This window comes from Lynx canadensis, chromosome D3 (genome assembly GCF_007474595.2).
Source record: "Lynx canadensis isolate LIC74 chromosome D3, mLynCan4.pri.v2, whole genome shotgun sequence".
Lineage (NCBI taxonomy): Eukaryota > Metazoa > Chordata > Mammalia > Carnivora > Felidae > Lynx > Lynx canadensis.
In genome coordinates, this window is record NC_044314.2 from 71,990,750 (window position 1) to 72,014,905 (window position 24,156).

Below are 24,156 nucleotides of genomic sequence, written 5' to 3' on the forward strand. Positions count from 1 at the left end.
CGTCCCCTCGGTGTCTGGGAAGGGCTCGGCCCTGTGTGAGTCGCACGGTCTATTCTGAGTGCTGCATGAGGAGCGGGAACAGGAAGGTGGCTGGCCCAGCCCCCGCTGAGAGGCTTGGTTTCCAGGGGCCAGGACAGTGCTGAACACCCAGCATGGCATTTTGGCTGGTCCTGACCCAGGGGGACTCTACCCCCAAGCCCCAGGTTAGCCCAGCACTACTGTCCTGGCTCCAGAGGTCCCCACTCTTGGTCTTGGAGGCCTGAGATGGCTGTGTGTCTCCTGCTATAGTAGCCTCTGAGCCGTGCAGGCCTAGCGTGAACCTCGACATTTCCCCTCCCTGCCTTTAGGATGTGTGTACTGAGGACAGCCTACTACTTCTCGGTGGGAGGCCGGGGGTGGAGGGGGGATGTTGTTGACCTCAGTGTGTCCCCAGGTGTGAGCTTCTGGACATGCAGAGTGGCTCAGAGAGACTGTGAGTCTGCACGACTTCCTCCTGTTTGCTACTTTTATGATGACAGGCCAGTTAGAGGCAAGACTACAGTCATGCTGGCCATGTGAGGACCAGTATGGTGGGGTAGATGGTGGGTGGGCAGCCTCAGCCCCAGCAGCATGGGGGGCAGATACCTGGGAGCCCCAAAGCCTGAGGGTGCCTGCAGGCCAGACATGGCAGTCAGACATCTGGTGGGTCCTGGCTGGCTGCAGGTGGAAATGCGGCCCTTTCTCCTGTCCTCCCTGCATCCATGGTTACCAGAATTTGCTGTGCGCTGGTGGCTAGATACAGAGCCAGTCACCAAGCTGGCCCCTGTCAACCCAAGGAACCCACTCAGCCTAGAACTTCTGGGCATTTGCCCCATCTCCCCACCTCCTCCATGAGCCCAAGGGCCACCTGCCCCAGCGTCCAGCAGTCCCCTGGCTCCTTCCTCAAAGCCCATATCTAGGAGGGCAGTGACTGCACAGGGGCCAGGCTTAAGCAGGGTCTCGTCTCTGCAGACCCTTCTGAGAGCTTGAGGGGCTGCCTGGGGCCACAGGCAGGACAGACACAGGGCCCAGGCTGGCTGACCCCACGCCCTGCTCACCCGCCCATATTTGGGGAGCAGTGAGATCGTTGTCAGGATTAGGATTAGGGACGACAAAAGCGATTAGAGTTTGTCCTCCTTCCTCCTGGCCACAGCTGGACAAAGGTTTCTAGCTCAGAGACACGGCGTCCATCCCCCCGGATCCCTGTCAGGAGGACCGGCAGCAGCTCCCCTTGGAGTTCACACGGCTCAGGTGGGCAGGCCTCACAGCCCCCTTCACCAAGGCGAGGCTTCTGAGAAGGCAGAGCCCCTCGTAGGAAGGAATGGTCTACCGGCCCCCCAGCCTGTTGCTGAGCAGAGCTAGCCCCAGTTTGGGAGGCTGCCTTTTCTGTCCTGGGCTTTTTGGTTCTCACTCTGCTTTGGGGCAGCTCAGCAGGCTCCCCACCCTCCACACAGAGGTAGAACTGCATTGCCTGCAGGACCCCGCACCTCTTCATCTCGGGCACCCTCTCGACAGCCCTGAGGGTAGGAGGAAGGGGCAGGGCTTGGAGACTGGAACCTTGTTTCCACCCAGAGGGCAATTACCCAATGGGCCATGGAATCAGGGACTCTGTAGGAGTCTTGGGGTTCAGCCCCCTATTTTTCCCATGAGGACACCACGGCCCAAGAGGCCAGCCTCCTTGTTCTGTCCATTCCTCATCCCTTGCTTCATTTAAGAGCATGTACGGTGTGGGAGGGGGCTTCGTGGTGGCCTAGGGCACCGCTCTTAAGGCTGGGCCCGAGCTCTCTGAGAGTTGTGGCAGAGAGGAAATGTGACCATGTTCAGGGTGTGGGTAAGCCAGGCCCCTCCCTGGGCCCTGGAAGCTGCCCCCAGCCGGCCCCCCAGCAGGCCCCAGGCCTAATCCAGCTTAGTGAATGCACAGTGCACAGACCAGCTCAGCATTCCAGGGCAGCTGGGCCAGGCCAGCACCTGCCTCCCTCCACGGCGTGGCTGGGATGGGGCCTGGAGAAGGTGGGCAGCGGCAGAGGAAACCTTGGGAGTTGAGGATGGACACCAGGTAGGCACATCAGGGTGGAAGGGGTGGATGAACTCCCCACAGCCCGTACAGTGACCGGGGCATTTCATTTATTGCAGATGAGCTAGGAGTCTGATGGGCCACATGTGAGTGGGGAAGGATGGGGCTCCGGGGGGTGAGTCTGGAGAGGATAGGAGGCCAGGTCTGTAAGAGGCTGTCAGCTATTGCACAAAATACACCAAACATTCCATTTTCTCTTGGAAGAAAAGATGGTAGCTTCCAAAGCATTTCGAGTTCGTGAACATCAGAACATCAGGGGTGGGAGATAGGGAGTCTAATTCATCTCTGCACTGTGATCATCTCTCCCTCTTTGCTTTTGTAGCCAGAAAGCCCAAAGGCCACATAGAGTCCTCCGACGTGGATTTGTGGGAGGTAGTTACCATGACCTCTGGCTACTGTTTTATACTGTGGTTTGTGGCTCTTTTACCAGTCTTGTTTTAAATGCCATCAGTTACATGATATCAAAGTGCCCATCAGTGTCAAAGCCCAGTGACAGAGAGATGGCGACAGGAACTATAGAGGGCTACCGGGGAGTGACGGTGGCAGGTATGAAGGAGTGGTGCTGGTGGAGGGCAAGGGTGGAGGTAAGGGGCGTGGTGCCGCTGCCAGGCCAATCTGGGGAAGGGGGACAGGCAACATGCCACGGGGCAGAGCACCCACAGACCGAGAAGAACCCAGAAAACCTTGAGGCACCCATTGTGTGTCTTGCCCATAAAAAGGCCGTGTGTGCGGCACAGCCTGGGCCTCTGTACCCTCACCCCAAGACATGCAGGCCTGGCTCTATGGGAGAAGCATGGCTCTGGGGCCCATCCTGCCTGTCCCTTGGGCAGCCCCTTCTCCCTGGGCCTCAGTCTCGGGACAGGGGACCCGGCAAGGGGCTTTCCTGGAGTGGTGTGCCCCATGCCTATGCCCACCCAGGGAAACAAGGGTGCTCCTCCTCCAGCAGCACTGGGCCTCCTTCTGACATGCACGGTGCACCCGGCTCAGCAGGGCCTAGCAAGCTGCCAGGGCCAGCGGCAGAGTCGGCCGGCACCCCTGCAGTGTTAGGACTCCTTACTTGATCAGCAAACAGGTGGCAGGAACTGAGACTAGCTTGACTGGGCACCGTGGCTGAGCTTAGGGCTGTGAGGAGACAAGGAGGATGTGGGACAGGAGTCTCAAGGGAGTAACGGCTCAGGGTGGACTGAACTCTGGGGTGAGGACCTGGGTTCTGGGTCTCGGTCTGCTACCTCTTGCTGTGGGACCTCGGAGCCTCGGTTTCACCATCTTTGGAATGGGGTGGGGGGGGGGGTCCCTACCCACCCATTTCATAGGACTCCAGGGGATACCCCGCCCCCCACCCTCTACCACTACTTCTTATACTCACTGGTGCAGTCCCAGCAAAGAGGTGCCTTCTACTTTGGCCTTTGGAATGGGTAGCCATGTGGCCTGAGGCCTGCAGTGGTGAGGGAGGAGCAGGGACCCAGGACAAGGACTGAAGCCTTGTGGGACCCTGGGTGGTGAAAGCTTGGCTCCAAGTCACAGGCCAGTCAGGCGTGGCCTCATCCCCAAATTGCATGACAGACCATGAATGCAGCTCCACACCAGTGGGGGAACCTCATAGATCCTTAATTTGCAAACTCAAAATAGCCCCGGATCTGCGGCTGCCCTGGGTGCAGCCTCTCCTGTCTCCAGAGCCTGTTAAATTTGTAAGGATTTAACTCCCGCCCCACCCTGTGCCAGGTCACCTGCCAGTATAAATCCCTGCCCCTTCTGGAGAAGCCAGTTACAGTGGCTTAGGTATGGCCAGGCAGGAACATTCTGGGGAGGGTGGGGAAGCCCCTGAATCTGAGGTGGACTGAATACACCTCCTCCCCAGAGCCTTGCAGGGCAGCTGCTGGAAGCTGAGCCTCAGTTTCCTCATTTGTTAATTGGGGATGATCCCACTCCTCCTACCTCAAGGATTTTCCTGGGCAAAGCTGGACAGGGAACCTGAGAGCACAGGATCTATCCGATATTACTGTTCTGCATCACAGGACACAGGCTCAGAGGGGCAGAGTGGCTTGTGCAGGAACCCAGGCCTTCCCACTCCTGATAACAAGCCTTTTTCATTATACTTTGCTGGTTCCCTTGGGCCCCCATCACATCTTTAGAATGGTGTGTGGGGATGAGGGGGTATGGGGAGGAAGCCTGGCCCAGCCCACTCCACATGGGTGCTGGGAGGGGAGATGAGAGAGACAGGAAGGCACAAGGGGGTGGGCTTGAGGAGTGAGATGCCTGCTGGGGCCTGCTGGGCGGCCAGCCCTCTGGGTCCCAGGCTGGGACCCTTCCCCACAGGCCCCTCTGGTGAGGCGCTGTCCCTCTCCATTCTCCTGAGAGGCCCCGACACCCATCCCTAGGAGGGTGTTCCCTCACCCAGCAAATGTGCGGAGCCGCTGCTGAGTTTGGGGGTTCTGCGGGACCAAGAGAAACCAGCACAGTCACTAGAGAAGCTAATTTGCAGACGTGAGATTGGGGGGTGGGAGTAGGAGTGTCTGGGGGAACCTGACTGAGCTGGCACAGGAGCCTTTTCTGGGGGAGACGTGAGAGAGGTCTGAGCAGCAGTTGGGTAGCCGGTAGGCAAGTGCTGATGCCTGTGGTGTCCCCGAGGGAGTGTCTGTGGCGTGCTACTTGGCCAGTCACTGCACAGGACCTCCATGGTTCCTCCCGACTGCCCTCAAGATAGTGCCACGTTGTCCCTGTGTCACAGACGAGGGGCTGTGTACCTGTGTCCCTCCGGAAAAGTGTGACTCTAACCCTCAGGGTCAGACAGCATGTAATGTGTGTGGAGCCCTGTGGCTGGTGCAACAGGAGTGGGAAGGGAGAGCTGGGGAGTGGTGGCCAGAGACCAGTGACGCAGGTCGGGCTGAGGATATATGTCCCTTCCTACTGCATTGAAGGAGTCCAGAAGGGACAAATCCAGAGGCTGCTGGCTCGGACCTCAATGCCCTCCAGGGACAGCTGAGCCCAGCGCCCTCCTCTCTGCTGGGATGACAGGGGCAGAATGCCCAACCCCTGCTTCATAAGAGTGTGGTAGAACCACTATGAACCTTGGAAGCTGAAAAGAATCTGGATGTGAATGTGGGCCACAAGTTTGAAGGGGGAACCTCACTTAAAGGCAGAGTTATGTGGTACAGACTTGGAGGCAACCTTGGGGAAAGGTCCAGTCTCAGCTCCTCTGCCAGACAAGTCTTCACCTCTCTAAACCAGGAAGTACAGCAGAATGTGGCTTTCCTTCCTTCTGTGCCAAAGGCGGGGACTGGCCTGAGCACCACAGGTCTTGGGCTCTAGTGGGGACAGAGGTTGTGACAGACCTCAGGTCCAGCACATAGTGAGGATGTGGCAGCTGAACTTGGGCCCCAACCATATGGAAACCCAGCCTCCCCAGCTGCTGCTGGTGCGGCAGCATCCGCCAGTCACACCCGGCTTTGGTGTTCTCAGATGGCATCCTGACTGTGGGACGCCGGCCAGGGCAGATGCCAGTCCCCGGGCTGGCTCTGAGAAAGCCAGGGTCCCCATGTCCCCATGGCAGCTAAAAGGGGCAGCAAAGGTATTTCTGAGCACCCCAACTAAGGGAGGGGGAGGGGTGAGAGCACCCCAGGGCCTTCCTCGCTGACCCTCAGCTGGCAGGTGGGGTGTGGGGGCGGACAGGCCCGCTGCCCCAGGCCCTGTGCTCACCGCCACTCCTCCCTCCCAAGGCCTGCAAGGACTTCTTGGAACTAGCAGAGACACACAGCCGGAAATGGCAGCGTGCATTACAGTATGAGCAAGAACAGCGCATCCACCTAGAAGAGACCATTGAGCAGCTAGCCAAGCAGCACAATAGTCTCGAACGGGCCTTCCGCAGTGCCCCCGGCCGGGCCACCAACCCCACCAAGAGCTTCAGCGAAGGTGAGTGGGTGAGGGCCGCCCAGCCTGGCTAGGTCCCTTGCTCCGGGGCTGCTCAGCCTCTGTCCATCCAACTGGTGCTTCGCCTACTCCTGTCTCTGCCAGCCGGCTCTGCTTACACAGGCCACTAATACACATAGCCCTTGACATGCCCGCATTTGGATGTGCCTATGTGACTTTGTATGTCCCACAGCCACCCTCAAAGGGCAATTATCTCCCTGTGTTTAAGTTCTAGTTCTCATAAGAAGAGTCCAGTGAGCCCAACTGGCCCTCTGTGGCAGGGCTGCCCTGGGGTTGGCCTGGGGGTGACAGGTACCCCAGGAAGGGGGTCCTTCAAAGGGAAGCTCGGCCCTAGACAGACTGACTGGCATGTTGAGAGATCAGGGGAGGCTTCCAGAAGTAGGGAGGCCTCTGAGCCAGAGCACCGAGAGGGAAACTCATTCCAGGAAGGGGAGGGAGGGCAGCCACAGCCAGGTTAATGGGGACCAGGTGACTAGAGTGGGGAGGGGGCGAGGGGCAGGGGCAAGGAGCAGGGTCCAAAGTGGAAGTTACCCTTTGGGCTCTGGACTTCCTCAGGCAGTTGAGTTTTCAGAGTTGCAGACTGAGGCGGTGGTTTTACATGTGTCTCTAGGAAGCCTCTTAACTCCCAAAGGAGAGGACAGTGAGGAAGATGAAGATACCGAGTACTTCGATGCCATGGAAGACTCTACATCTTTCATCACCGTGATCACCGAGGCCAAGGAGGACAGGTGGGTTCTCCAGGCAGGGCTGGCTGTCCCTGGAAGGGGCCTCTCCCAGGGTTAACCTTCCCTGCCTTGTTCTTCCTACCCTCTGTACTCGGGGCTTTCTTTCAAGCCTTGCTCCAAATTATATTTTGGTTAGATTTGTTCTGTTCTTCCTTTGATCCAAAATGCCCAAATAGAGTTTGAATCAGGGTTTAATTTTAAGTGGAGCCGGAGAACAAGGCAGTGGCTGGATCTAGTTCCAGCCGGAGGAGGTGGGGGTTGAGGCTGTGACCCAAGGGCCGGGGCCTAGAAGGCAGTGGCTGCTCATTCTTGCCTCCGGAACTACACACAGTCCCAGCCACTCCCTCCAGTACATCAGCATTCCAGAACAGACCAGAGATGCAGGAAGTCCCATTTATTTTCTATTTCCAAGCCTTGGTTTCATTTTTTCGTAAAACCTGCTCATTCAGGATGTTTCTGAATACCCAGTAGAGCACAGTAGTAACAAGGACGCTGTTGTCAGACTCTGGGGTCCTCAGGAAGTGCCCATGGGTCAGATCGTGCTGGTGCCAGACAAGCAGAGATGTGGGTGGGCAGGCCAAGTCAAAGGGCAGCACCCTGGGGCTTGAACGTAGATTTTGCTCTAATTAGGAGTTCCTCATTAGGATCTTTTATTCTCATTACATTGCTTCAGGCCCTAACAATAGAAGGCTCGTGAGTCTGGCAGCATTGGGGGCCAGAGAGGAGGCCACTGAGCCCCACCGGTGTCTGCCCCCAACCCCCATGGCCTGGGGAGGAGCTGCCCCTCCAAGTCCTGGAACGGTGACCTAACTGACCACAGCCTGTGCTGCTCACTGCCACCTTCCCCCATGGGGCACATCAGAGTCACGGAGTCTCCCGGGCTCACTCACAGGCTGCCCTCAGGCAGGGTACAGCTCCTTGTGGATGAGGAAGTGCAGGCTTTCTAGCAGCCTTACTCCCCGAATCTGTTCTGCTGCCTGCCATGTCCCACGCTGCCTTCCATGGATGGACTCCCTGAAGCCCAGTCCAGGGGTCACGGAGGCTGGTAAAAACCCCTGGCTGCTCCTTTTTTTGCATCTGTGGACCAACATGTGTCACCACCTCCCTGTCCTGGTTTCTTCCAGGGGAAGAGCTGTTCGGATCTCTCTAACCCCTTCCGGAGTTTCTGGTCCTATCAACATTGTATTTCCAACTCAGTCACGTTCCATTTTCCAGTAGTATTTTAAAATTTGCTCTCAAAATTAGCTTGGCTTAGCCTTTCTGAATTTCCTTTCACTTTATAACCTAGCATGTCACCCTCTTGGATCCCTCCAGGTCCCCACCCACCCCTCCCATACCTGCAGTCCCCAGGGGCCTCGGCTCAGCCTCCTCCTTCCTGCCCCCATCCCAGCCACCTGCCACACCTCAGCCAACAGCCCCAGGCCCCTCTGCTGCCACTCGACCAGCAAGCAGGTGACCCCTGTACTCAACACTCTTCATTGGCTCCCCAGGTTCCCGACATGGCCCTGAGGCCCAAACCAGACCCTTCCCTGGTGGTGCAGCTACTCTGGACATCAGGCAGAGGACTCTGGGCATCAGGCAGGTCCTCTGCCAAGGTGGCCCCTGGTCCCCTTCCCCTTCCCCCAGCGACCAATAAATCCTTCCCATTCCGAGGCCCTGACTGCCAAGTGCCTGTCCCCTGTCCCAGTTGGCCCAGGTCACCCCTCCTTGGGGCTCCCTCAGAGCCTGGGCCCCTTGGCCATAGCGCCCCCTGCTGCTCTGGCCAACCATCCCTCCACAAGCACTCAGACACAGGGATGCATCTGATCCACGTCCTGCCCTTCTGGAATCCCAGTCTAGTGCAGGAATCAGACCAGGAGAGAGTGAGGACACAGTGGGGTCTTGTCTGTGACGGAGAGCGCCCACAGGGCCCTAGGAGGCTCTGCCAGAGGATATAGCCATCCCCAGCGTCATCTGGGTCCTGGGTCAGCCAGTTCCAGGAGGGGGTTGTGTACAGGGACCTCACGGGACTTTGCTTGAGCAGCTGCTCCCACAGGGCATCAGTGGGTGGGAGCCCCTCCAAATTGCTGCCCTGGGCCCCTCAGCCCAGCTGAATGTCCCAAACTGGAGATGCCCCACTGGAGAAGCAGCCTTGGGGTGGCTGCCCCTGGCACCTCACCGGAGGTGTCTGCACAGAAGGTGGCCATGTCCCCAGGAGGCCTCAGGATTTATAAATAACTTGCCTCCCCTTTTGTGTTCCCTGCAGAAAAGCTGAGGGTGGAACCACAGGCTCAGTGGACTGGACGTCATCAGACAATGTGAGTGAGAGGGAGAGACCCCAAGGGTGGCTGGAGGGCAGGCTGGCACTTTGGGCTCAGGGCCGCTGGGGCGGGCTCGGTGCCCTGGCTGCCTTCCCCCTGCTTCAGGTGGAGCCAGCCTGGCCCTTTGCCAACCATATGCCAGTGGCCAGCTCCGTCCTCTAACCGCACTGGGGTTAGTGAGGGCCAGGGCGGGAGGGCTGAAGGGGCATGCTGGCCTCCACTGACAGGCACATTCTGCCTCTCTGGCAGGTGCTAGATGGTGCCTCACTTGTGCCCAAGGGCCCCCCCAAAGTCAAGAGACGTGTCCGCATCCCTGACAAACCCAACTACAGCCTTAATCTCTGGAGCATCATGAAGAACTGCATCGGCCGGGAGCTCTCCAAGATCCCCATGCCGGTAGGGGGCTGGGGCAGGGCAGCCTCAGTGGGTCCTGGTAGGCTCTCTTCTCTGCGTGGATGGAAAGTAATGGCCTGTGTGAAGGGCAAGTGGCGCTGGGTGTCATTTTCTTGATGATACCCAAGGAGCATGTAACAAATTATCAAATTGTGTTCAAGGACATTGCCAAAATCCCCCCAACAGCAGAGGTCTCAGGCTCTGAGGGAAGGAGCTAAGGAGTGATGTGGGGACCTCCAGAGTGCCTCTGCACCTGACAGAGCCTCACGATGTCCTGACTGTCCTGACCTCATAGACAAGGGGGTGGCAGGATTGGGCCATGTGTATGGACGGGTAGGCCCCCCTCTGTGCTGGGATCTGTCCCCGGCACCTACACCATCCTCGTGCCACCGGGCTGTGATGGCATCTCCAGGAGGAAGAGTTTGGGGGTTCTGGGCCAGACTTGGTTTCACTGTGTGCGCCCGGACAAACCCCTTACATCTCTGGCCTCTGTGTCCACATCTGCAAAGTGGGGAGAATAACAGCACCCACATAACAGTGTTTGGGAGGATGAAAGGAGAGAACACAGGGAAGACTGGCTGTGCCCAATGGCTGGCCAAAGGTCGCAGCCCAGCATCACAAGGAGTGAGCAACCCTGCCATGTCTGAGGCCAGGTTGGAGGGCAGGGGCATCCACAGGAGCTTTCAACAGAACGCTTGCATAATAGCTCAGAATAAGAGGGAAAACCCACAATCTGTTCATTCGTTCATTCACTCACTCACTCACTCACTACCTGATTCTATGACTCAGTGCTCAACAAGTCAGAAACCCTGGCCTTTATGGCATTTACATTCTAGGACGGGAGAGTGACAGTAACCATCATGAAAGGGTACGAGGTACAGCAGGTCAGAAAGTGGTGAGGCTGTGGAGGAAACCGAGGCAGGAGGCACTGGGGAGGTGAGTGCATGGAGCCGCTGCTGTAGACAGGGTCATCAGAGGAACCTCACTGTGAAGGTGCCATCTGAGCAGCAGTCTGCGAATATCTGAGGAAGGCAAGGGTGCTGTGCCCACCCCGGGTCTGTGCCGGAAGCAGTGGCCTGACCGCCTGCCCGCCCGCCCGCCCACAGGTCAACTTTAATGAGCCCCTGTCTATGCTCCAGCGGCTGACAGAGGACCTGGAGTACCACCACCTGCTGGACAAGGCGGTGCACTGCACCAGCTCGGTGGAGCAGATGTGCCTGGTGGCCGCCTTCTCCGTGTCCTCCTACTCCACCACGGTGCACCGCATCGCCAAGCCCTTCAACCCCATGCTGGGGGAGACCTTTGAGCTGGACCGCCTCGATGATATGGGCCTGCGCTCCCTCTGCGAGCAGGTGAGGCCCACTCACACTCCACCCGAGCTGCTCCTGCCAGGCCTGGGGGGCAGGGCGAGACGGATGGGACCGGCTTCTGACCCCAACGTGCCGGTGCCCACGGGGCCAAACCAAGGTCAAGGCAGAAGGCGGGCCTCCTGCAACAGGGGCAGGTCCAGGAACGTGCCATCCCAACAGGCCTCCCAGAGACACCTTGGTAAGGACAGAGTCAGGGCTGGTGTGCCGGAAAGAGGACGTTCCCCCTCCCAGCCAGGAGCCATGTGGCAGCCGTCGAGGGACATGTGCGAGGGTGCTCTTAGGGAGTCCCGGTGGGCTAGAGTGGGGAAGGTGGCAGGCAGAGAGAAGCCTGCACACTGTGGGGCCCCTGGTCAGGGACGGTGCAGGTCTGGGGTGTGAGGAGCTTCTGGGGCGCAGGGGTCCTGTCCTGGGCGTGGTGGGGGTGGGGGGGACAGAGGTCAGCTCGCTTCCATCCCTTCTCCAAGCCTTCCCCGCAGAGATGTGTATTCTCCCCACAGAGCAGAGCCAAAACCGGGCCCTGCAGTCTGGGAGCCTCAGCAGTAGCACCTCAGCCTTTGGCACCCTTGTCTGAAGAGGGGTGGTTCTCTTGGTCCCTCCCTGGTGCTGGGAGGACCCAGGCAAGTGCTGTGTAAAGGCACCCAAAATAGAGCTTCCTGCTTGGGCTGCTGAATGTTAGTGGTGTGCCAAGCACTGTTCTGGGATTACGGTCTGGTGGCTAGTTTAAAATGCGCATTCTGGCTGCAGTGTAGCCCTACAGGAGGCGGTTGTGGTGGCCACACCAGGGGGAAGCGGGAGGGCAGAGCACAGGCATGCTTAGAAAGTAGAGCTGGAGACTGGCTCATGCTTTGGATGTGGGGAGACAGGGCATGGGAGCGAGGGAGGCAAGGGAAGGCAGCAAGAATGACCCCAGCGTTCTTGGCCTGAACTACTAAGTGAACACATTTCTTCACTCAGTAGAGTTGACGAAGTGCCCACAGTGTACCAGGTGCTATATAGGCTGCTGGGAAGTGAGCAGATGGGGCACCTGTTCTCATGACGGGGGAGGGAAGGATAGGACTGTGTACATCAGATGGTTCTGGCTCCTTTAGAAAGCCAGCTGAGGCACAGAGGGAGAAAGGCACACAGGTCAGAGAGGAAGCAGGGGGGCAGCCAGAGGTCTCTGGTTCCACTCCATGTGGCAGGTGGAGGAATCATGACACCTGACTTGTTTTATGGGGTCCCCCTGGGTACAGCAGAGAGTGAAGCCCGAAGAGGCTTTGTGCCACCCACTGTGGCCTGGTGAGGGGGAGGGATGGATTCTAGATGCATTCGCTAAGAATTAGAGGGGGAACACAAGAAAGAGGGCCAGGGAGGACTCCAGAGAATTTGGTGTGAGCAGCTGTTAAGACTAGATCATTGTGGGGTGCCTGGGTGGCTCAGTTGGTTAAGCCCCCGACTTTGGCTCAGGTCATGATCTCGCAGTTCGTGAGTTCAAGTCCCACGTCGGGCTCTGTGCTGACAGCTCAGAGCCTAAAGCCTGCTTCAGATTGTGTCTCCCTCTCTCTCTGCCCCTCCCCTGCTAATTCTCTCTCTCTCTCTCTCTCTCTCTGTCTCTTTCTCTCTCTCTCAAAAATAAACATTAAAAAAAAAAAAAAGACTCTAGCATTGGCCTGCAGGAAGCCATGACACAGAGTTCCAGGGCCAGCCCCTTGGGGGTCACGTCCCTGAGTTTGCCAGTGGGGTAGGCTTTAGGGCATGTGGGGCCCTGACTATAGGCGACAAGGAGTGGTTGGCAGGTTTGGCCTGTGCTTCTGAGACTAGAAAGGAAGTGAGTGCCACTTACAGTGACAGGAGACAATGAGAGATGCAGGCGGGCATGTCAGGAGCTCTGGTCAGTCCAAACAGCCACCTGAGTGGAGGTGTCCAGCGGGCAGCCGGGCTGCGAGGCAGGAGCCTGAGGCCATGATACAGTGACAAGGTGCCCTAGGAAGTGAGAAGCCTGGGAGAGGCTGAGCCCAAGCAGCCTGCTTGGGAAATGAGGAAAAACAAATAAGGGGAAGTCGATGGGGGTGTCCTGGCAGGTGGGACAGCCATCAGGGGCACCCTGGTGTCTGTGAGAGGAAGGTGGAGGTTCTGGGGGCCCCATGTGGGTGTGCGCAGCTGGCTGCACTGCCCTCCAGGCCCGGGGCAGGACACGGACATGGACTCCCATGACGGAGCATGCTGGCCAGGAGGGAGGCTGGGTCCAACTCTGCCCCTCAGCTGAAATGGCTTCCCCAGCCTGGGCCTCCTGTGTAACATGGCACACTGGTAGAGGCTCCCCTTTGCAGGCAAGTGGGGAGGCTAACTAGAAAGTGGGCACAGAAGCCTTCGGGAGAGCATCATACTTCACTTCCTAGCCCTCGGCACAGCCTGTCACAGGTGCGTCCTTGAGGCCAGGCTTTGTCATCACCCCATTTCATAGCCCGAGTCCAGCATAGAGATGCCTCAGCCCTCTTCTCTCGACCACAGCAAGGCCAGGACAGCCACCCAAGCTGGTCCCACTGCCACAGGCTTGCTCTTCCACTCAGAGCACCATCCTTCCCAGCGGCTGCTATGGGTTTGTGGCCCGTAGAGGAGCAGCCAGGCCTGCTCCCAGGGCCATGGAGCCGTTCATGCCGAGCACAGGGCAGGCTGTCCCTGCCGGCTGGTTGGGGGGCAGGCCTGGGCCCATGTCAGCAGACACTCATGTCCTGTGGGTCTGGTCTCAGGTGAGCCACCACCCACCATCAGCCGCCCACTACGTGTTCTCCAAGCATGGCTGGAGCCTCTGGCAGGAGATCACCATCTCCAGCAAGTTCCGGGGAAAATACCTCTCCATCATGCCGCTAGGTGAGCTAGAGCCCTGTGCTCTCCCAGGACAGAAAGACATTCTGGATAAGGGGGAGGGTTTTGCCAACCCAGAAGTCATCTCGGGCCTCTAGGAGTGACATTAGTCTCTCTGCAAGTCTGCTCCCCACCTCCCCAAGCTTCCTGGATGCCTCCCTGGCCTATGTCCTGTCCCCAGGGTACATGAATACTGCTTCCACTTGTCAGGACCCTGGGACTGTGGGCAGGCAGGCTGGCTGGGGCCTAGCATGACAAGCCCTGACCTCTGACCCTGTATCTGGCCTCCAGGTGCCATCCACTTAGAATTCCAGGCCAGTGGGAATCACTACGTGTGGAGGAAGAGCACCTCGACTGTGCATAACATCATCGTGGGCAAGCTCTGGATCGACCAGGTCAGGGGGTGCCCTCAGGGAGGGGGTGTGTGGCCCGGAGTTGGGCCGCTGACCACTACCCTCACTCACCAGACAGGGGATATCGAGATTGTGAACCATAAGACCAAGGACCGGTGCCAGCTGAAGTTCTTGCCCTACAGCTACTTCTCCAAAGAGGTCGCCCGGAAGGTAAGCAAGGCTGCCCCTCAGGGTCCCAGGGGTCTGGAGCGGGGGGAAGTGCAGGCCTATGCCAGAGTGCCAATGTCCACAGGTAACAGGAGTGGTGAGTGACAGCCAAGGCAAAGCCCACTACGTGCTGTCAGGTTCATGGGATGAACAGATGGAGTGCGCCAAGATCGTGCAAAGCAGCCCCAGCAGCCCCGGCTCGGATGGGAAGCAGAAGACAGTGTACCAGACGCTGCCGGCCAAGCTGCTGTGGAAGAAGTACCCGCTGCCGTGAGTGGGGCTGCAGGGCTGGCGAAGAGCACAGGGGGAGGGGGAGACGGAGGCAGGGGACCCTGCTCGGCCAGACAAGAAGTGAGCGGCGGGCCCTGGGGTCGGGAAGATTCTGTCCGCATGGAGGCAGAGACCTTGTTGTGTGCCTGGCATCCCAGGGTGGGAGCCAGACACCCAACTGTAAGTAAGCGTGACAGTCTCGGGTGGTAGCGAGTCCTATGCAGAGCGAGTCCTAAGCAGACTGATAAGCACAGAGTCCCCACACTCCCAAGGAATGAAAACCAAATGTGAAAATAAGTACAAGAAATAGAAAACTATAAAAAGCGGTACAGCAGATTCCAAAGAGCACAAAACAGAAACTCTACAAAGGAAAAATTAAGTAACTGAATTTGAGAACTCCATTGGGAAGGCTTAACAGAATCCATCAACTGAACCCAGGTCAGAAGAAATAAACACTTCAGACAGACAAAGCCTGGCAAAGACAAGAAGCTAACGGAGAAAGCTTACCACCTCGTGACCCGGAGTGAGTCCCTGGAGCAGCATCACCAGCAGCCCAGGAGCCCGTAAGAGTGCAGAGGGTCAGGAGGATCCCCAGGGCAGCTGTGTGCCTGTCACGTTGGAGAGCAGGGTCTAACATCCTTCTAGTTAGAGTCCGGAAGGAAAGGGACCATATCTGAAGAGCAAACATCAGAGAATTTTCCACACCAAATCCACACAGTGGAACTGTTGACACTAAATCAAAGAGGAAATATTAAGCAGCCAGATTTGAAGAAGACATGTATTACTTTCTGAGGGACAGACAGACAGCTCTGTCCTCCTCAGCAATAGTGGAAGCTTGAAGACAGTCAAACAACATCTTCCACGTGCAGGAAGACTCCCCGCCAGCCTAGAATCCTACACCCAGCAAGAGCACCTTTACAAAATGAAACTGAAATAGGCACTTTCAGACTATGACTGAAACTCCTTTTGCCACCAGCAGGCCTGTATTAAAGGATATGCCTCCTGCAGAAGGAAAGTGATCCCCGAGGGAAGATCTGAGATGTATGAATGAAGAACAAAAACTATGTGAACCTAAGTCAACAGTAAATAAGAACAGCGATGTCTTGTGGGGTTTAGAATCTAAACAAAAAAATACAACTGTGTGATCGCATAAGTAGGAAGAGGGAAACTCTTCAAAGGCCTTTCTGTTACCCAAGGAGGGCAAGATGCACATGAACTTTTGGCTGTGTGAAGTACGCATATTGTAATTCCTACAATAACCGCTAAAATAATGTTTACTTGGAATCCAGAAGGAAAAGAATGAAAGAAAAATGGAAAGGAGAGAGAAATAGTTAAATAGTGGAGATAAATTTCCCAGAATAAAAACAAAGAGATGGGAGACCTTGGGTTGCAGAGTTAGTAGAGTTTCAGAGAGAAGAGAGAAAGAAAAACTTTCACCCCGACCACACTATAGTGAAATTTAAGAATACCAAGCAGAAAATTCTCATAGCTCCCAGAGAGGAGTACAAGAAGATTGCAGTCAAGGATGAAGAATCAGATTGACATCAGATCTTTCTTTAAAAACATGTTTTTATTATTTTTTGAGAGAGACAGAGCATGAGCAGGGGAAGGGCGGAGAGAGAGAGACACAGAATCCAAAACAGGCTCCAGGCTCTGAGCTGTCAGCACAGAGCTGGACGTGGGACTCAAACCCACAAACTGTGAGATCATGACCTGAGCTGAAGTCAGACATGTATTACTTTCTGTGAAGTACACATGTGAAGTACTTCCTACATTTGTAATTCATACAAATCATGAGATCGACCCCCACATCGGCCTCCACACTGAGTGTGGAGCCTGCTTAAGATTCTCTCTCTCTCTTTGGGCGCCTGGGTGGCTCAGATGGTTAAGTGTCTGACTTTGGCAGGTCATGATCTAATGGTTCATGAGTTCGTGCTTTATGTCAGGCTCTGTTCTGACAGCTCAGAGCCTAGAGCCTGCTTCAGATTCTGTCTCCCTCTCTCTCTGCCCCTCCCCCACTCACACTTTGTGTTTCTCTTTCTCAAAAATAAACATTGAAAAATAAAATTAAAAAAATATATATTCTCTATCCCTCTTCCTCTGCCCCTCCCTGGGCTCATTCTCATTCTCTCTCTCTCTCTCAAAAAAAAAAAAAACAAAACAAAACAAAAAAAACAAAAACAAAAAAAAACCAATCTCCGTAGATTCAGAAAAAGCATTTTAGGTATCTTAGTATAAGGTTAATATGCAAAAGTCAATTGCATTTCTATACACTAAAAGAAAACAACTAGAAAATACAATTTAAGAGAAGACAATTATAGGGGCACCTGGGTGGCTCAGTTGGTTGGGTATCCAACTTCAGCTTGGGTCATGATCTCACAGTTTGTGAGTTCGAGCCCCGTGTCGGGCTCTGTAATGACAGCTCAGAGCCTGGAGCCTGCTTCGGATTCTGTGTCTCCCTCTGTCTCTCTGCCCCTCCCTTGCTTGTGCTCTCTCTCTCTCTCTCTCTCTCAAAAATAAACATTAAAAATTTTTTTTAAAAAAGAGAAGATAATTATATCAGAGAACATCAAGGACCTTGTAATGAATCTTATACTCAAGATCTCTATAGGGAAAATTATAAAACTTTACTGAGATATCAAAAAAGAGCTAAATCAATGGATAAAGATACAGTGTTCATAAACAGACTTAGTATTACAAAGACATCAGTATCTAAAGAGTAGATCAAACAAAATCGCAATGGTGATTTTCACTGCTTGATATTATCATTTTTAAATTTAAACTTAAGAATAAAGGGCCAGAACATTTGTAAACAAGAACAACAGAGAAATAAGGACTAGCCCTACTAGACATCAAGACTTATTTTGAAACTGGAATAGAACAGTGAGCCTGGAAACGGACCCATGGATGTATGTATCTTTGGTGTATAACAAAAGTAACATGGCATCGTGTGGAAAGATGGCACTGTTCACTGAAGGAGGTTGGGGAGATGGTTACCCTTATGTAAAAAGATTAACTGAATCTCTCCCTTACATTATAACAGAAATTGACTCAAGGCAAAGGTCTTACAAAAAGTATTAAGCTTAACTTGCTGTTAAGCAAGAGGTTAAACTCTAAGGGAAAATATAGATGAATATCTTTTAGACCTTAAGGAAATACATCTTAAGACACAGAACAGTACTTATGCATTCAACTATATTAAAATATTTTTTTTCATTAAATTTTGCTTCAACAACGTGGATGGAACTAAAGTGTATTATGCTAAGTGAAATTAGTCAGAGAAAGACAAATATCATATGACTTCACTCATATGTGGAATTTAAGATACAAAATAGATAAACATAAGGGAAGGGAAGCAAAAATAATATAAAAACAGGGAGGGGGACAAACCATAAGAGACTCTTAAATACAGAGAACAAACTGAGGGTTGCTGGAGGGGTTGTTGGTGGGGGGATGGGCTAAATGGGCAAGAGGCATTAAGGAAGACACTTGTTGGGGTGAGCACTGGGTGTTATATGTAGGGGATGAATCCCAGGATTCTACTCCTGAAATCATTGCACTATATGCTAACTAACTTGGATATAAATTTTTTAAAAATAAATAATAAAATAAATAATTTAAAAAAAAGAAACTTTGCTTGTTAAAAGACAGTCTAAAGAAAGTGAATATATATGGGGCGCCTGGGTGGCTCAGTCAGGCATCCTGACTTCAGCTCAGGCCATGATCTCACAACTCATGAGTTCAAGGCCTGCGTCAGGCTCTGTTCTGACAGCTCAGAGCCTGGAGCCTGCTTCAGATTCTGTGTCTCCCTCTCTCTTTGCCTCTCTCCCACTCACAGTCTGTCTCTCTCTCAAAAATAAATAAACATTAAAAAAAATTTTTTTAAGTGAATATATAAACTTGCAGAAGAGAATCACAATACTTAACACCCAACAAAAGATCAGTATGGAGAATACATAAAGAGTATTTGACCACAATTAAAAACAATAATTAAAAAAATCAAGAACACCTAGCCCATGAATAAGACAAAAACATCCAGCAGAAAAAGTGCAAGTCACAAGCAAGAATTTCACTCGAGAAGAAACACGTATGGCCAGTCATCATAGGACTGGTTATCAACATCGTTGGTAATTAGGGAAATTCAAATCAAAACCACAGTGAGACCATTTTACCTTCATTTAATTAGAAAAAAAAAAAATCTGACAGTATCAAGTGTTGAAGATGATACAGATCCACAATATCTCTTATGCATCACTAGTGGGAATGTGAATTGGTGCCACCATGTTGGAAAGCAGGTTGGCCTTACCTCCTAAAGAAGAACATCACAGACTCTATAGCCCAGCAATTCCACTTCTAGGTATATACACAAGAGAAATTCCTGCAAATGTACAATAGGAAACATGCATAAGATTACTCCAAAGCAAAAACTTTAAACAATCCAGATTTATTGAATGAATAACTGGGGTATTAGTCACAGGAGGGAATATTACACAGTAGTTGAAATTAACAACAGAAACATGCAACAATATAAATTTTAGCAATGTAATATTAAGGGGAAAAAAGTCCCACAAGGTTACATATATCATGGAATTCTTTTTATACAGTTAAAAACAAGTATGTATGTACGTATATGTAAATGAACACACACGTACACACATACATGCCCAATTAAGACTATTTAAAGATGCAATAAAATTACATTAAATGGTAGGCAAGGGACTGATGAACCCAGGAGTCTTGTGGATGGCTACCTGAGAAGGAGATGGATTGATGAGTTTTCCATATGATTATATGTAGGTTTTGTCAGGATTCTACCTTTTGTCTAGAGGGTTTTCTGGTGGCAGAGTTGCATTAATATAAGCAGACCATGCAAGGACCAATAAAAAGAGTGTGTCATGTAGCAAGGATCATGTTTAATCCAAAGCTGTGCACTTGAGGTCCAAAAAAGGAGAACAAAAAAAAAAAAAAAAAAAAGAAGACACATTTAAATCCAACATATCAGTAATTACATTAAGTACTCCCATTGTAAGTGTAAGATTTCAGATAAGTTTTAAAAATCCAAATATATGTGATTTACAAGAGATACATCTAAGTAAGAAAGTAAAGAAAGACTGGAATAACAGAATACAAAAAGAGATGTCCATAGATACAACAAACAAAAGCTACTGTAGCTAGATTAATGTCACAAAAACAGATTTTAAAACAAAAGGTAAGACGAGAGGTCAGGGATATAATGATAAAGGTTCAATTCACTAGGAAGATGAGTTTTAAGTTTGAATGTATCCTGTACCTAAAAACACAGCCTCAAAATGTTTACAGCAAAAGCTGGTAGAACTATAAGGAGAAATGGATTGATTTACAATGGATTAACAACAAGAGATGACATTTTAATATACCTCTCTTAGTAATGGCTAGAAATAAAAAAAAAATGAAAAGAGTTTGAACCATAGAATGTACTGGACAGTTGTAGAACACACTGAACAACTGCAGGAAAGACATTCTCTTCAGGCACACCTGGAGCATCTGCAAAAAACTGGCCATTTACTGGGCCTTTCAGCAAATTTTAAAGAACTGAGATTATACGGGCATACTGTCTGACTCCATGGCAATTATACTAGAAATAAAGAAGACTAAAAAAAAAACCCCAGATGTTTATAAATTCAAGAAATATGCTTCCAAACTAATCCACAAATCAAAGAACATACACTGATATTAGATACTAGAAAATATAACTGCATGATAAAGTAATACATATAAAAACCGTGAGATTCATCTAATGCAGTACTTGGAGTGCAATGCGTAACCTAAAATGTGTATACTCGAAAAGAACAGCTGAAAAATCATGAGCTAATAAGCAACGATCTCATGAAGTTAGAAAAAGAACAGCAAAATAAACCCCAACAAAGCAGGAGAGGATAAAAGCAAACTCAGTGAAGCAGAAAAACCTAAAATAGAATCAACAGTTTCATCTTCAACCAATGAAGGAAGGGATCGGACAAACCTCTGCCATGACTGTTTGGAATGGAGGGAAGGCATGTATAACCCACATCACAAATGCAAAAGAGGACGTCGCCATGTCACAGATATTAAAGCAGTAGTAAATGAGGGGATGGTGAAACAACGTCACGCTGATCTACTTGAAAAACTGATAGAAATAGGCAAATGCCCAGAGAAGCAGAAGGTAGCAAAACTGATGCGGGTCCGTGGAGCCAGTACACAAGGTGTGAGGAGGAAAGACACCTCCTCGTGGTGGTGGACACGGGGACCCTGGGGGCAGCGGGGTGGGAGAGGCCGTGCGGAGCCCTCACACAGCCATGCCGTGCCGCCGCAGGGAGAACGCGGAGAACATGTACTATTTCTCGGAGCTGGCCCTGACCCTCAACGAGCACGAGGAGGGCGTGGCGCCCACGGACAGCCGCCTGCGGCCAGACCAGCGGCTGATGGAGAAGGGGCACTGGGACGAGGCCAACACGGAGAAGCAGCGGCTGGAGGAGAAGCAGCGCGTGTCGCGGCGCCGGCGGCTGGAGGCCTGCTCACGGGGCTGTGGCACGGAGGAAGGTGAGGCTGGGCGGGGAGGCGGTGAGAGAAGGTACCCTGGGTATGGGGAGCGGGTTCCCACAAGAAAGGGATGGGGTGGGGGAGGGAGGGAAAGGGTACCGCAGGGACAGGGTGGAAGGCAGCAGCGTCCTAGGGGCGGGGGGAATGGCGTGGGGGGAAGGGTGGGAGAGAGCCTGGGAGTACACCACCGCCCACCCGCACGCCCACTGTGCCTGCCCAGCAGAGAAGGAAGCCGATGTGTACGTGCCGCTGTGGTTCGAGAAGAGGCTGGACCCACTGACCGGGGAGACGGCCTGCATGTACAAGGGCGGCTACTGGGAGGCCAAGGAGAGGCAGGACTGGCACATGTGTCCCAACATCTTCTGAGCTCCATCCCCTCCTGCAAATACAGGCGCCTGTACAGCCTGGTCCACCTTTTCTTTAATACACTCAATTTAGTACTCAGTGGCCCTCCCCCTTACACCTTTTCCCTTTCCTTTTTTTTTTTTTTTTTAACACTTTTTTGGGGCTTCCACCTTGGAAGGAGCAAGTGCTGATCTGCATTCTCTCCAGCCCCCAGGTGCCCTGGGTCACCCAAGCCCCATCATTTTGGACTTGGGTCCCACTGGGACCCCAGCTCCCAGTTACCACAACTCAGGCAGGCTGGCCCGGGCCCTGGGCTGCCCCAGTCACCAGCCCCACCAAGGGAGACACTGTCCCCCACTGGGGAGCCACTTTTGACTTTTTTAGAAAAAACGATCTCCATTTTCTTTCCAGCCAAGACGTTTAGTAAATATTTTTAGTACAGCACTTAGCAGACCACTTTCTAAGTGTGCTTTCTTGCCACAAATGTGTCCTGGCAAGAGCCCCTTCTTTTTAAGACATCAGGAAGCTAGACCCCTTTGAGCAGGGAGCATTTTGTAGCTCAACATAGCAGGGTCACCAGGAGCACAGGACTCCAGAGAGAAGGGAACTGGAAGGGCCACCTGGCCCAGGAGAGCACAAGTCAGTTGTCTCCAGAGCTACAGCAGCACCCACTGTGGGGGAGGGGATGCCCAAGGGTCCCCAGATAGATTTGAGGGTAACAGCCCCTTGCCTAGCTTTGGCCATGCAGGGGCTGCTCCCCAGCCCCAGAGAGGTCAGGAAGGGCTGGGGGCAGGGCCTGCAGGTGCTCCCCACCCCAGAACCAGGCCCCAAATCAGCAATAAGAACAAACACTTGGCTCAGCCTGGGCTGGTGCCCCCAGGCACCAGAGGCCCAGTGTCCTGCCTCGGCCTCAGGCACCTCCGGGGTGCCCATCTCTGCACCCCCTGAACTCTTTATTTGCCTGATTTATATATATATGATATATAAATATATAAAAAATAGCTATTTTGCTTAAATTTCTATGGTATGTGGAAGTTAAAAAATGATGAAGACAGGGCACCCCTGTCTGAGTTTGGCTCTCCTGTCAGCTGTGTCCTACCCTCTCCTTGGACCCCCTTCCAAGGGCTCCTGCCAATGGTAGGGGGGTACTGGGCCACAGTGGCCATTATCCAGCCCCTCAGAACCCCCATTCCAAACCCTCCCACTTCAGTTTGGTCCTGAAAATTCATCACAGGGTTTTTTCTGTATATTCCAGGACTGCGTTTGTTTTTATAAAATAAAAAAATAAAAAAAGTGAAAACACCAACATGTGAAATGCCTTAGGGTGCCCACTCAAGCAAGAGGCAGGGCGGGCAGGGTGGCCCCACCACGCCCACAGCAGAGCTGTGCAGTGTACCTCTTCTCCACACTGTTTGTGAGGGAGCACCTTCTGACCGGTAATAAAAACCTTGGATTTGGAGTTTTCCAAGGCCTTGTCCCTGAGTCTGTGACTGGGTGGATTGGGGCTGATGCACAGAACAGGTGACCACCTGTATGGCAGCATGGGGGAGGAGCCCCCAGGCTTTATTCTGCTCAGTACTGAGCCCAGCAATGGGAAGCTGGTCTAAATGAGGGGGTGGGGGTGAGAAGGGGGTGGAAGACCTGGTAGGGTCAGGGCCAGGTAGGCTGCGGAGGGCTGAGACAGCACCTAGGAGAGGGGTCACAGCTTTGCCTGGGACTGTCTAGAGCCAAGCCATGGCACCTGCCACGCTCTTCTCTTTGAGGTAACACCCACCTTGGTGAATTCTAAGGTTACTGGACAACCATGACCTGGACTGCTTCTGTTGTCCCAGGTTGCCAAGCAACTCGGATTACTAGCTCCCAGGGCTGGCCAAGAACGGCTTGGTCTGGCCCACTGTGGTGGGGCCTCCCACTGCCAGTGCTTCCAGGTGAGAGAATGTGGTGGGGCAGGGCACCACAGGGGCATCAGAGCCAGGCTCCAACTGCCTGCCCTGAAACCCCAGCACTGTGGGATCCAAGGCTGGCCCTGTACAACTCCTTCCTTACCCAAGCCTTGCTTTCCCATCTGTGAGGAGGCAGGCACTGGTGAGTCCTGCAGCTCTCACTGGCTAGAAGATGCAAGGCGGTGAGACAACCCCAGTATGAACCTGAACCCCGAGATGGGGGAGGGCAGTGGAAGCAGGTCTGCCAGGGGAGAAGATAGGCTGCATGGACAAGGCCCAGAGGTGACAGAAGCCAGTCCACTTAGGCAAAGTAAAGGAAGAGCCTAGAGTGAAGCCAGACAGAGCTCTGAACAGGGAGTGACATCAGGTTGATGTTCTAGAAACCGCTCTGACCAGATCACACAAGTTCCGCCTACACTCAGTAGTCTAACCACTAGCCATCACTGAGTTGAAAATGTCATAGAAAAGATTCTGCAACAAAGGCCATAAGGGGCCTCATAATACATCTGACAAAAAGATGCAAAAGACCTTTATAGATACAACTTTAAATTTTTACTGAGTAATAAGACCTGAGTTAAAGGGAAAAACACCATCTTCATAGGTGGCCAACTCAGTTATGTGGGTTCTTCCAAATCTACAAATCCAACATGATCCAAATCAAAATCTTACCAATATTTTTCAGACACTTGACAAGTGGATTGTGAAATTTGCATGAGAGAGTAATTGAACAAAAAATAGTAGAGCAATTCTTAAGAAGAAGGTAGGGGATGTGGACTTGACCTGCAGATACCCAAACATGCTAGAAATCTACCAAAAGAATTGCATTTTT

At 52.8% G+C, this 24,156-nt stretch overlaps 1 protein-coding gene across 1 annotated transcript in view; it reads left to right on the top strand.

Moving 5' to 3' along the window:
* The window catches only part of LOC115528660 (oxysterol-binding protein 2), a 30,343-nt gene extending 7,506 nt beyond the window's left edge, over positions 1 to 22,837 (top strand). The window contains exons 2-12 of the mRNA XM_032595344.1: positions 5,809 to 6,001; positions 6,630 to 6,747; positions 8,990 to 9,041; positions 9,294 to 9,440; positions 10,544 to 10,789; positions 13,537 to 13,657; positions 13,943 to 14,046; positions 14,119 to 14,214; positions 14,297 to 14,481; positions 20,813 to 21,039; positions 21,263 to 22,837. Coding sequence (XP_032451235.1) covers positions 5,809 to 6,001; positions 6,630 to 6,747; positions 8,990 to 9,041; positions 9,294 to 9,440; positions 10,544 to 10,789; positions 13,537 to 13,657; positions 13,943 to 14,046; positions 14,119 to 14,214; positions 14,297 to 14,481; positions 20,813 to 21,039; positions 21,263 to 21,405 — 1,632 coding nt within the window. The 3' untranslated portion in view covers positions 21,406 to 22,837. The remainder of the gene's footprint in view (positions 1 to 5,808; positions 6,002 to 6,629; positions 6,748 to 8,989; positions 9,042 to 9,293; positions 9,441 to 10,543; positions 10,790 to 13,536; positions 13,658 to 13,942; positions 14,047 to 14,118; positions 14,215 to 14,296; positions 14,482 to 20,812; positions 21,040 to 21,262) is intronic.
* Positions 22,838 to 24,156: the final 1,319 nt, after the last annotated feature.